This window comes from Micropterus salmoides, unplaced genomic scaffold, assembly GCF_014851395.1.
Source record: "Micropterus salmoides isolate LMB-PRFRI ecotype aquatic unplaced genomic scaffold, ASM1485139v1 Ms_hic_scaffold_1, whole genome shotgun sequence".
Lineage (NCBI taxonomy): Eukaryota > Metazoa > Chordata > Actinopteri > Centrarchiformes > Centrarchidae > Micropterus > Micropterus salmoides.
Genome location: NW_024040040.1, coordinates 58,514,416 through 58,528,006, shown reverse-complemented (window position 1 = coordinate 58,528,006; position 13,591 = coordinate 58,514,416). Strand labels below are relative to the sequence as shown.

The following is a 13,591-nucleotide window of genomic DNA, read 5'->3' as shown; positions in this document are numbered from 1 at the left end:
AAGTTACTCCCCACCCTGCTGCAGGCACTGTTGTCTTCAGGTAGGCTGTAATAACAGCAGCACAGAAGAAAAGTCTGTAATATTGAGGCACTTAGCTGCCTTCAGCAAACTCGTATTTTTTCTCCCGTAACTTTTCAGCATCTCCTTTGCGTTGCGTCGGATGTTTTCTATAGGCCTAACTTACACGTTTTTTGTCCGCGTTTCAACCGTTTAATTATGTCAGATGTGGAGTGATTGATTGACTAGCCACTCATAGTAAACCTTCTCGCCTAGCCAACTCCAAAATCACCAGAGAAAAGGGGGGGGGGGGGGCTCAAACATAGATTTTGAAATATGAGGGCATAATAGTATATAAATATATAAGTTATAATGTTACAATTTCATATGCCCGTTACACTTTCGTTACACTACGTTTGTTTCGGGCTCCGTTAAATTACGTCTATGTTGTAGTTAACAGTTTTACCACTCGATGTCTCTGAGACTAGCCGTAGATTAAGGTTTCATAGTTATCACCTAATCATAATTATTTCCTTGTATAGGTCCCTTTTTGTTGGTTTGTTGCTATTTTTAGCGGTTAGCCTTTTCAGTATTGCAAACGTTGAAAAAGAGAGAGAGACAAACAGATGACAAAACCTTAATAAACTAATAGTAACTAGTTTCAACATATTGTTTAGTGTGGACCCTAACTTAAGGTAGAACTTACGTATTGCTGGTGCAACAGGCTGCTGTTTCTTAAATAGTGCCTCTAATGCTACAGGCTTCTTTTGACCGTATAGCATGATTAAGTCGCACACGCAGCAGCCAATTAAGTCACTTGGCATGGGTTGTATTGCACCCGACCAACAATGGATTTTAGAGGCCGATATTGATATTGCTATTTTTAAAGACAGAAGATATATATCGGGCAATAATATTTTTGAAACATAACATCAATAAACTACTGTATCTTAATAAGGATCACTTAAATGTTTTATTTATTGATTAACTGATTTTGTGATTGACATTTTACAGTGTAAAAATCAGCTTGTCAGAGCTGTCTGGTGGACAAACTGTTTCTAAATTACCTCAAACCTACTTTGGTATTTCTGTACTAATGTTTAGGGTTATTGATCCGACCACATATACACTGATATATTATAATATAAATATTAATGATGATTTAAAAATAACTTTATTTTCATGTATTATCTTTAACATGAATTTCCTTGAAAGTTAATTTCTGTTTGAGCACTTAGGCTCAGTGTGTGAATGTGAGTGAATGGTGAATGCAGATGTAGTGTAAAAGCGCTTTGAGTGGTCGAAAAGACTAGAAAGGCGCTATACAAATACATTTACATACCGAAACAACAAAATGGGTCGTTTGTCATTGCCTCACAAAACGACATATATGACCATTGGAAAGTACCAATCCAGGAACAGGCATACTGGACCTTCACTACGTGACATAATCACGTGACGTTGTAAAATATTTCATCATCTATTTACTGACTATTTAATTCTGTGCTAAGAACTTATTTCCTGCCGGCCACTGCTGTGATGTCAGACTCTATGATGTCAGAACACATTTTCATCCGTACTATGAAAACTCCAAATCCACTAAAAGAGAAATCTGCTTTTAAACATTTGTAAGGGAAAAACAAGTGGTTTTCAATTCAGCTGCTGATAAGGAGTTATTCACCATGTATGTGTGTATTAGTCTCTTCTGAGGGCTTTGAGAGCAGAGACAGACAGGAGGCAGTGCAGGACCGCAGCCCAAGTGTCATGCAGCAGCAGCAGCAGTGTCACACTCCAGCAATAGGCCTGCAGGAGACAAGAAAACGCATCATACACACACACTGAAGTGACTAACTACATCTCCTTCTGCAATAACTTACATTACATAATCTACTTAACATAATCCACTTTTCCTTATCTCTCTATTTTTATTTTTCCTAGGAAAGAAAAGTTTGATAAAAGAAACACACTGACCTGCAGAAGCTCCCCAGGACACCCATAACTTGAATGTCGTCCGTATTCATGGCCAAGAGAAACGTACACACACAACTCTTTTTTGTGTAAAATGATGAAGCTGTAGCAGTAGAGGCAGAAGGCGAGCAGCGCCCCCAGCAGGCCAACCACATTACTGCATGCACAACTCCGAAGCTGTGGAGGGGGGCAGTCAAGATCCATCACTGTGCACTTCGAAACACCCATACACTGGTTATATTGTAGTAGTCTTATTATTATTACAAGTAATGTAATATCACAAAAACATGGCCTGACACTTAAGTTATTCCTTGGGCTGACTATGAATATCATGAATGTGAAATTCTTAAATTACACATTGTAACACTTGAGCTTACATGACATCTTATTGCTTACAAAATATTTTGTGGAATGTGAAATAAAAAACCTTCAATACTGTAAGGGCTAAGTTTTTAGCCTAAATGCTGTTAGAATGGAAATCTTCTATGATATTTCTATGCTGGGCAGATCCTATGTGAACATACCAGTAGTCTGCTGGGGTTCCTCTCATTGGCCATGGTGAATGATCCTCCTGCCACAATCTGCACACACATATGTGATATTGAGGTTGAGCTCTAAAGCAAAATGCTTATGCATTGTACATTGATTTGAGTTATATTTGGCTATTGCATTCTTGCCTTATAATGGACTGTAATGTTGTATAAAGTCATATGTGAATGCTGACAATCTGCAAGATCAGATTAATATACCTTTTGGTAAATTTGACCCTTTCTCCCCCATGTCATTAAAGACTCTTTTAAGAGTGATACAATGTTTACAGTAGCATCATTTATGAAATGCTTTTTCTATTCTGTGCTTAAGGTAGCTGAAACTAACAATAGACTAAGAATTAGAATAAGAATACATACTAAAATTCCTAAGACAAGTGGCAGTATGTAGAGCTTTGGCAGAGTTTGGTCAGCATAAGCTAGCGGGACAGACAGCAGCACCTGGAACAGCCCCAAAAGGATGGTCACCACCTACACAGAGGCACAGATTTGGAATTACACTCTAGTTTAGTAATAATTTATAGGAAGTTAGACTTTGAATTCAAATAAAGTCAACGTCCTGATCTCACCGCAGCACTTTCAGGGTCAAACCAGGCGAAGAGTCGATGTAACCTGGTTTCACCTGCTGGCACTGTCCCCTCAGAGGACATGTTACTGCAAAACACGAAAGCCCACTATTGTTAAAATCAAACCAAATTTAATCCACTTTGGATTACATCAATATTAACACATAAACAAACATCAGAAATTTCACGCGTTGTCACCAGCCAAGTGAACTCTCCCTCAGTCCCCAGCCCTGTAACCCAAAATTCTGATCTTCAGAGATTGTGCTCCTGTAACAGTGCATTAAGATATCAGCAGAGGATGGAGAGGCCTAGTTAGAAGACTACAATGCACAAATATAGGATATACCGGATAAAGATTAAAGGTGGGTTAAGCAATTCTAATCCAATCTTTTTGTCAAATACAGCAAATATCTCCTCACAGACCACTAGCTGTCCATTCTGTGCGGTGCTGAAAAACACTCAGCCTTGGCTCTGCAAATGGGAAACAAACAAAATGGCCCACACCCTGCCAAACAACACTATTCCAGTCGCCCCAGCCATGATGTGTGTGTCAGAAATGTTTAATGACTTGCCCAAGGACATTCAGCTTACTTTCTAGTAACATGCTGTTGTTTTGATGTTAGTAAGGCCCTATGATTTAAGTCATAGACGGAATGGCTCCTCCACACACACACTAACACACACACACACACACAGTCATATTGAAGAGTCAGCGTGCTAGCAAGAGCTTGTCACTTCAACAAACTTTCAGAAGTGCAACATGCTAGCTCGTTAAAGACTTCGTGGCTGTGTGTCAGACATTCTGTTCGAGTCCGGTCAAGCTTTGTAAACAAGGAGGAGCGCTGCCACGTGAGAGTAGCCTCCATCAGATGTACTTACACAGTGTGTTCAGCAGCAGAATAGCTGTCAAGTAGTAACAGTTTGATAAATGACAATTCACAGTACATGTACTGCAACAATGCATTCATTTTGAATTGTCCTATTGAATAGTATTGTAGTATTTTAATATCCTACTGTTGCAATACATTTTTTGTATTGGAGCTGCTGTGCTGGCTCTGCGATCGTCTTGTCCTCTCTGCATATTATCTTAATATTAGCTGTGCAGCAGCAGTTGTAGTCAGTTTGTTAACCCACAATTTAGCTAACATTAGTTACATTACTCGCTGTGTCATTGTTGTGCTCTGTATCGTGGTATTTGTCATGGTGTTCGATTTCTCCAGAATCACATATTCCACCTTTAAGGTCCATAAATTACAGTGTAAATATTACGCACATATCAGGTGGCAATGAAATAGCTACAGGGTATTTACTGGTAGGTAGAAGTAACAATTTTCCATTTAGGAGCGACCTAGAAAAAAAAATGTAAATACTTTGTCAACTACCCAGTACATATAAAATAATTGCAGGGTAATTATTTAATTAACGAATAGCACTATTCTTTACAATAGAAAAGAGTAGAATGTGTCCAATAAACCCAAATAAAGTTTGTTTGAGTGCAAGATCATACTTTATGATGTGATGATATGACAGCACATAAAAGGTGATTCTTTGACATTGGCTTTAACCCTGTTCCTAAACTTAACATTTGTTTGTTCCCCATTATTAGAAACACTATATTAATCATTTTGAGGGTGTGCTTTAGCAGTCAGACATGTGGACTTGATAGCAGAACCTGCTGTGTTATTATTTTCTACTGATATTCCTTCCCAATGTACACAGTACAGTAAATGTAACAGACCGAGCACCTGTTGAAATGTAAAAGCCTTGCATTAAACAGTTTGTCAGGATGTTTGTCCCTCTTATTTAGGGTAGATAAAATGAAAAGTTATTTAGGGTAGATAAAATGAAAGGTTGAATCAAAATTGGTTTGACTGCAGGAATATAATCTTTTCCAAAGAATAAATGTTGTCAATAGCGAATAATGTTAAATGTTAATGTTAAAAAAACATAATCAGAGAGAAAGAGTAGCAGACTGTACAAGAAAAGACATGAATAGAGCCAAAGAACAACAGAGGTAGACCACATGATCATGAGACACACCACTGGAGAGGGCAAAGAACAGTGGGAAACCATTGAAACTAAGTAGCATGTGTGTTGTATCTGTTTGGACAGGGGAAGGGATTGAGAAATAGAGAACAAAATGAGGTACAGAGAGAGTGTGTTAGTTCATCAAAACCACATGTCACAATCCTCTTAGGAAAGACAGGAATGCAGCAGGATGAAAAGCAGATGTGGTGTGAGGAAAGGAGGAGGACAGGGAGAGAAAGAAAAGAGTGGGGACTGAGGGGGATGGGGGTGGGGTGGTATATTGATAAGGCTCTGTGGAAATGAGGGGAACATTTTGTGCACCACTAGTCTAAAAACAAAGTCATTATCCTTCATTTGATTGTATTTTCACTTAACCAGTGGATCGTTGTGAACATAACTAACATGTTTTTCCTTAATGGTTCAGTGCGTAAGTTTTAATAGCATCACGCTGCATTCACATGTTCCTGGAATTAACATGAACGCTACAACAAATATGTGTTGGATTAGCATTAGTTCACTCTGCATGGACAGCAAACTAACCATTATAACCATGTTACAAATTACATGTTAGGAAAATATTCTACTATTCTAATGGCAAAAATCCACATTCATAAATGTAATTTCAGCAGTAAAAAAAACGTAGTTTGTATCTTTTCTCCATGAGGCTGTACATTATATCAATTTAATTTCTAAATCCAACCAAAACTTTCAACATATGGTCTTTATATAATATAGACTACCCCTGGCAAAGTTTTTATTATTCGTGTCTCATTATATATTAATATACTGTTCCGTATGTCCTGTTCTTTATGTCCTAGGTAAGGAGCAAAAAGAAATTCTGATTATTCCAACACCACATGAATACACCATCAGTCACCACCGCTCACCCCTCCATTTCAAACAAGCAAGTCTCTGTCGGCTCTTGTGCTCTTGTGTGGGCCTCCATTTGTCCAAATTTCACTTACCTTCTTACTTACTTACTAAACCAGACAACTACTACTACTACTAGTACTATTACTACTACAACTACTACTACTGCTAGTACTATTACTACTACTACAACCACTACTACTTGTTCTGCTTCTTCTTCTTCTATGTATTTAATGTAGTAACAAAATGCCCTCTGAAGAGCAGTTTGTCCATTTGGGCTACTGTATGAACATGGCGGCGCAACATGGCAACTTCCATATAAGAGAACCTGCGAGGTCTCATTCGAAGGTAATAATCTTTATACACCACAGCAGACATAGGTATGTATATTATATGGCATTTCTGTCAATAGACCCTTTCAAATATTACACACTCTGGAACTTTAAAGGGGCTATATGTAGTTTTTCAATGAAAAAAAAAACAAAAAAAGTACTTCCTTTTTGTCAAGGGGCTGTAGCCTCACTTAGAAATGAAGTGCACGCTTGTTTTCTCTGTTGCTTGCAGCAGCCACTATTCTGCTTTTTTATTTAATTTTAACCTGTCCTGCACAGCAGCCTGGTATACAGTATTAGGAGCTGGATACCACGTTGTTGCAGACAGATTTTACTTTATTAAGAGACTTTTAATATACTCCTTTGTCTGTTTTTTTTGTCTATGTGAGTATGTGTGTCTTTGTGTGAGTGTATGTGTGTGTGTGTGTGTGTGTGTGTGTGTGTGTGTCTGTGTGTCTGTGTGTTTATGTGTGCATAAGCCTGTCACAGAATGTAATTGTTAGTGAGAGTGGGATGCCACAACAGCGCTGCACCAACCTGTGGAACCAGGTTCCAGTTTGGGTTCAGGAGGCAGACACCATCTCCACATTTAAGAGCAGGCTTAAGACTTTCCTCTTTGATAAAGCTTATAGTTAGGGCTGGCTCAGGTGAGTCCTGAACCATCCCTTAGTTATGCTGCTATAGGCCTAGACTGCCGGGGGATTTCCCATGATACATTGAGCTCCTCTCTCCTCTACTTTCTCTCCCTCTGTATGCAACCTCATCCCATTAATGCATGTTAACTCGACTTCTCCCCTTTCCAGTAGTCTTGTGCTTTCTCGTCCCTCTCCTCTCCCCTCCTATCACTTCCTGCAGGTGTTTCTGGCTCTGGAGCTGTGGAGTCTGGATCTGTGGTTGCGGGTCACCTGCTGCCCCCGTGTTCCTGCTCAACACCCTCTGCTACAACAACTATTGTTACTAGTCCTATTGTTCTCATTGTTATTATAATCATTAACATTATGATTGTTATCATTAACACTACTATACATATCTATACCATGCCCCTCTCCTTCACCCCCAACCGGTCGAGGCAGATGGCCGCCCACCTGAGCCATGGTTCTGCTCGAGGTTTCTGCCTCTTCAAAGGAAGTTTTTCCTTGCCTCTGTCGCATAGTGCTTGCTCTTGGTTGGAACTATTGGGCTTCTGTAAATAACATCACAGAGTACGGTCTAGACCTGCTCTTTTATGAAAAGCGCTGTGAGATAACTGTTGTTGTGATTTGGCACTATAAATAAAATTTAATTGAATTGAATTAAAAGGCAAATGTGAAGCAATTTGTTTATACTAGGCTATAGTGATACAAGGCAGGAGCAGCCAGCAACTATAGCACAGATCTACCACTCTTCGCAACATTAAATTAAGATTGGGTCAGTGAGGGAGCACAGGAGGAGCCACCAACGGTTTCATCTGCTCTTTAGACACAACAGTTGCCTGGGTCTTCATATCACTGTAAATGGACTTATTTTCTTTTTGACAACATCAGCGCTCCGCTGGATGCCAGATATGCGGCGGAGACTGTGCCTGTGATTTTAGACCAGTTAAGCGTTATGTGGATTTGGATTTCTCAACAGAGGTTTCAAACACCTCTAAGTCATCTGCTCCATTTTCAGGGTATGTTTCATAAAAAGAAAACTACAAAAAAACAGCGATTAAAAGCCGTTTAGCTCGGTGAAATGAGAAAAGTGGCATCGGTTGCTAGGTGACAGACATAAAAGTTGATAACCGATGTTGGATTGAGTATTTAGGATTTCCTAACCTGAGATAAGAGTAAGATAAGAAAGTATTCCTAAAGTTAGTTAGGATTTGCTTCTGTTTTACCAAATTGGGGAAAAAAAATCTTTGACTCTTCCTCTCTTAGCTTAAGACTTAAGATAGGAACTTTCTGTAATACGGCCCCAGAAGTGGAGCGGACCCAGAATAACTCTCATCAGCTGTTAGCTGTAGTTAGCTGTAAACACTAGCAGGACTTAAGTTACGGCTGTGTTAAAACTATGGCACAACATCACTGTGCTGTAATAATGTTATGCTTTGTTAAATATCACAAAATGATCAAAACATATATATATATATATATATATATATATATATATACACATATAAAATGTCAGTCCAGTGACTGTTACCTGAAAACCGACTTGCCTCTCATTCTCCGGTGCTGGCAGTAACTCAGCCTGCCCAGTGAAGACAGACTCTGAGGACCCATGTGAGTGGTGAACGATTAGTTCATTCCTGCTCCACAGTAGCTGCGATGTCACGTAAAAAATGAACGACTCAAACCCAGAGACCCACAGTTATGAGTCCTGAACTAATCAATTCTGTTTCCCATGTAGCTGCCGTGTGACAAGTGTTGGTAAGAGTCCAAAACTATGAACGAATTACTCACTGAAACAACACGTTTCTCCTGAGTCACATACAAGATTAGGTCAAATGAACAAAACGTTCTTTGAACGATACAACACTAATCGGCGACCGCAGTCTACCGCATTCTAAGTTCTAGCGAATAGTCCACATTTGTCCCTAGTTCATCACATCTAAATATTCTCCAAAATATTCCACGTACAGCAGCTAAGGCTGCATGTTGCTAAATTAGCCACAAAGCTAATGCCGTGTTTATCAGCGGAGGAGCGCTAACGTCGTAATAACCCATTAAACTATATTCTGACGTATTCTAAATATACCTGCGAGCCACCTGTCTAGGTCGGTGTGTCTGAAATGATTAAACCAGAGTGGACATGTAAATAAACGTTAGCTGAACAAGAAAATAACATGGCATCCTGTAGCTCCTCTTTTTGTGACGTAGATATGAAACGCTGTAGTCAGAGCTGTAACGGCTCTGGTTGTAGTTGTAGGTAAATGAAATCTCAAAGTTGTAAACAGTCATGTAGTATTAGATGCATTCAGCAGCAGCTCACTGACTCATAGATGGCATGATTTATACCGATGGTGGGTAAGAAATGGTTTCTTGTAGCTTTGTTTAGACTTAAATAGTGCTGATAAAGGGAAGAACTATTACGTGATTTATTTATAATATTATGATTATGTGTAAAGTGAAATACACATTCGTATTCTCTCTTACTCTCTCTGTTTACAGTTGCACCTTCCAGCAGCAAATATTTATTGATGTGCAATTGTTTACATGTTCACTTTTTGAGACTGGATTATTTTCCCTTCTTGGATTTTTTCAGTTGGGTCACCTGGTTTGTTTGAACTGTTATTTTTGGATTTCCTGGACTCAGCCACTCATTGTAAGTGTGCTCGCTTTGTTTGTTAATAAACTTTTAAAACTGTACCAATCAGCCTACGTGTCCTGCATTTGGGTCCACCAACCTTTCAACCACACAACCCTGACATTGGAGGGTGTTATTTAATGTAATCACGTAGTGTTACGTCCACCTGCAAGTCAATCTCAACACGGAGTCTGGTAGCTGTTAGTGATGTAGCTAGCTAACAACGTTACTATAATTCTGATAAACAACCTAGAATAATCCATTAGCCAGCTAGCTAACTAAGTTAGCAAGCATGCATAACACAAACATATTTAATTATGCATGACAGAAGAGTAATCACATACCTGTGGAGAGCTCTATGTTGAGGCTGACCTGTGGGTAAAAGTAATGCCATAGATACAACATTGTGCAGCTCTCTTCATTGACCTATCTAAGGCTTTTGATACCATGGATTACACAGTATTAAAACAAAGACTTCAGTGTCAGATTATCAGAACAAACACTCTGCTGGTTTGGAAACTATCTGGTAGATTGCAGTGCGTGCAGGTAGACAGTCTCACCTCTAGCCCTCTTAGTATATCCAAGGGTGTGCCCCAGGGATCAGTGCTGGGACCACTCCTATTTATATGAAAAAACAACATTCTTGATCAAAATGTCTCCAAAGCAAATTTAAAATCTAGTTTATGACAAAACAAAACATATCTTGTTTTCCAACACAAAATTAAAGTCACTGAACCTTCCATCCATCACCACTTCTCAGGGCTCTGAGAGTGAGTCTGTATCTCAAAACAGGTATCTTGGTATCCTAATTGGTGATTTTCTCTCTTTTAAACCTTAAAACCATTAAACATTCAGCAACTGGTGAAAAAACTGAAGGTGACATTGGGTTTTTATTTTAGAAACAAGTTGTATTTTTCCTTTGAGGCCCAAAGGAGACTTTCTGCTGTACTATTATGTCAGTGCTGGACTATGGCGATGATATATACATACATGCATCCATTCAAAGCCTGAAACTGTTAATAATCTTTACCATGGAGCTCTGAGGTTCATCACAAACATTAGAGCCCTTACTCATCATTGCTCCTTGTATGATCAGGTTGGTTGGTCTACATTGTACACCCGTAGACTTAATCATTGGCACATTCTTATTTATAAGGCTATTCTTGGTCTGCTTCCCCCAGACCTACAAATCTACATCCAAAAGAAAGGCACAGGAGTGGTCTTCATTGTCTTCATTCTGAGGACTTATTACTATTATCTGTCCCTCAAGTCTGGACTGTATTGGGAAAAGGGGCGTTTCAGTATGTGGCTGCGCTTGGAATCAGCTGCAAAATGTCCTGAATCTTCAGGAGCCGGTTTCACTGGTTGCTTTTAAAGTACTTTTAAATAACATGGAGGCTGGCAATTCTGGCTGTAGATGTTGATGTATGATGATTGATTACTTGGATGATCCTTGTTGTTTATTACTTAATTTTTTATATTTTATTATCTTGTAACTTACTATTTATTCCAATTGTAAATTGTGTTTAATGTTTATGTTGTATAAGAATCAGAAATTCTTTATTGATCCCCAAGGGGAAATTCTTATATGTTATAATGTCTGCAACCTTGTTAACTGTGCTGCAACCTGTCTTGGCCTGGACGCAAGACTTTTAATCTCAGTGAGTTTTTTTCTGGTTAAATAAAGGTAATATATACACACTGCTCAAAAAAATAAAGGGAACACTAAAAAAAATACATCCTAGATCTGAATGAATGAAATAATCTCATTAAATACTCCTTTATTTACATAGTTGAATGTGCTGACAACAAAATCACACAAAAATTATCAATGGAATCAAATCTATCAACCCATGGAGGTCTGGATTTGGAGTCACACTCAAAATCAAAGTGGAAAACCACACTACAGGCCGATCCAACTTTGATGTGACAAGTCAAAATGAGGCTCAGTAGTGTGTGGCCTCCACGTGCCTGTATGAGGTCTGGGGAACGGGCCAGTCCATAGCATCAATGCCTTCCTCTTGCAGGAACTGCTGACACACTCCAGCCACATGAGGTCTAGCATTGTCTTGCATTAGGCGGAACCCAGGGCCAACCGCACCAGCCATATGGTCTCACAAGGGGTCTGAGGATCTCATCTCTGTACCTAATGGCAGTCAGGCTACCTCTGGCGAGCACATGGAGGGCTGTGCAGCCCCCCCAAAAAATGCCACCCCACACCATTACTGACCCAGCGCCAAACCGGCCATGCTGGAGGATGTTGCAGGCAAACATAGGAACTGAGAAGTGGTCTGTGGTCACCACCTGCAGAACCACTCCTTTATTGGGGGTGTCTTGCTAATTGCCTATAATTTCCACCTGTTGTCTATTCCATTTGCACAACAGCATATGAAATTGATTGTCAATCAGTATTGCTTCCTAAGTGGACAGTTTGATTTCACAGGAGTGTGACTGACTTGGAGTTACACTGTGTTGTTTAAGTGTTCCCTTTATTTTTTTGAGCAGTGTATATTAAAAAACCCACACACACAAATGCAATTAAGTTTACTTGTCATGACAAGCGATTTGTAATGCAAGTTCAACTGTTGTACAATAAATGTAACAACATTCAAATATGTTTTTGATGAAAATTTCAAATACTTTGAAATATATATATATTTGTGAATTTCTATTACATTTATTTAAAACAAGAAATATGTGTGTGCATAATAATTTTTCAAACATTATTTTATTTGTGGATTTGTTTTACATGTATTTACAGTGATGCCTATTTTTTTGGAGAACTGAAAAATACTTTTGTGGAGAGAGTCATTTATACATAAATCCCAAAATACATTTGTGAATCCTTCTGCAAGCATTCATTAATATGAGAGATGGATCTGACTTGACCGGTAAAAAGTCCAGAGAACAAGCAAGGAGTAAACATGGCTGCAGTACGGGCTGAGAGAGTATCACTGGAAGACACCAAGTGCCAGATGGTGTCCTCACCCTGTCACTGACAGCAAAGGGTTTGACACCAAATATTTAAAGCTTTTTTGTAGTTTATGTAATATATGTCCATTGCATTTTGTCACCTAAGATTGTGACACTACATGGACATATTCCTTATCCTGTCATCTAATGTTTATGTAAACAAACTGGGAATAAAGGTCAAAGTTGGTGACTTCACTGTTCAAATCCACTGTGCCAAAACAACTGAAAATATGTCGCTGTCCTTTATGGACTGCACGAGCCCACTTGTTTTCTGTTTAGCTTTCAAAAAACGTATCATTAGCAACATACAACATTTGAATCAAAATAGTGTTATAAAAAGCAGTGGATGTTACTTACCTCGACTAGGTGTGCGATTACAAGCCTGAGATACCTCCTACAGGGTTTATGTGTCACACGAGAAAACAATCTTTACAATCCTTCAGATGAACTTTTAACAGTGAAAATCCGACAACAGAAAGATTTCTGGAATGCATGAAACTAGGAGAAGAAGGGGAGGAGGAGCTCTGCTGGACCTCATCCAGAGACAGTCTCGCTGTCGCTCTTTTCTCTCTCTCTCTCTCTAGCCTCGAATATATACCTACTTTCAGGAGTCAGCTTGGCGGACTCTTTTCACACATGCGCAGTAGATGGTTGGTGCCCTGGTCGCTTAGTGGGCACAAAACTTTAACACTTGCTTATCTCTCTGGCGGTTGTCTATCCCTCGCTATCTCTCTCGCGCTCCTAATAATCCTCGTACGAACCCGCCTGCAAAAAGAGAAGTCAGGGAGGCGCTTTAAAAATCAGAGTGGTCGTAAGAAGCCTAACTTATAAAGGAGGACACATTTATTAACTAATTTCGAGAGAAAAAAGGTAGGTTTGACACATTTTGTGCTTTCTTATAACAGACAACGGCCGACATAGGCTACTGTTACCGTCATAGTGATAGGGCCTTGGTTTTTACAGTGTGCTCAGTTCTATGATCGATATCGTACTTAAGTCCACAGGCACAAATTCTGAGTCAAATGAGCAAAGTCAATACTCT

The 13,591-nt window shown here is 39.2% G+C and overlaps 1 protein-coding gene across 3 annotated transcripts in view; it reads right to left on the bottom strand.

Annotated features, from left to right (window-relative positions):
• The window catches only part of vps37c (VPS37C subunit of ESCRT-I), a 35,949-nt gene extending 22,817 nt beyond the window's left edge, over nt 1-13,132 (bottom strand). The window contains exons 1-8 of one of the 3 annotated variants that reach the window (XM_038733417.1): nt 12,907-13,132; nt 10,137-10,194; nt 9,921-9,948; nt 3,083-3,167; nt 2,874-2,984; nt 2,490-2,546; nt 1,969-2,142; nt 1,679-1,800 (exon numbers count right to left, since the gene is read on the bottom strand). In XM_038733417.1, the coding sequence (XP_038589345.1) occupies nt 1,679-1,763 (85 nt within the window). In that variant the 5' untranslated portion in view covers nt 1,764-1,800; nt 1,969-2,142; nt 2,490-2,546; ... (3 more) ...; nt 10,137-10,194; nt 12,907-13,132. The remainder of the gene's footprint in view (nt 1-1,678; nt 1,801-1,968; nt 2,143-2,489; nt 2,547-2,873; nt 2,985-3,082; nt 3,168-9,920; nt 9,949-10,136; nt 10,195-12,906) is intronic. The other 2 variants (XM_038733409.1, XM_038733402.1) reach the window with 2 other exon arrangements.
• Between the last annotated feature and the right edge of the window lie 459 nt (nt 13,133-13,591).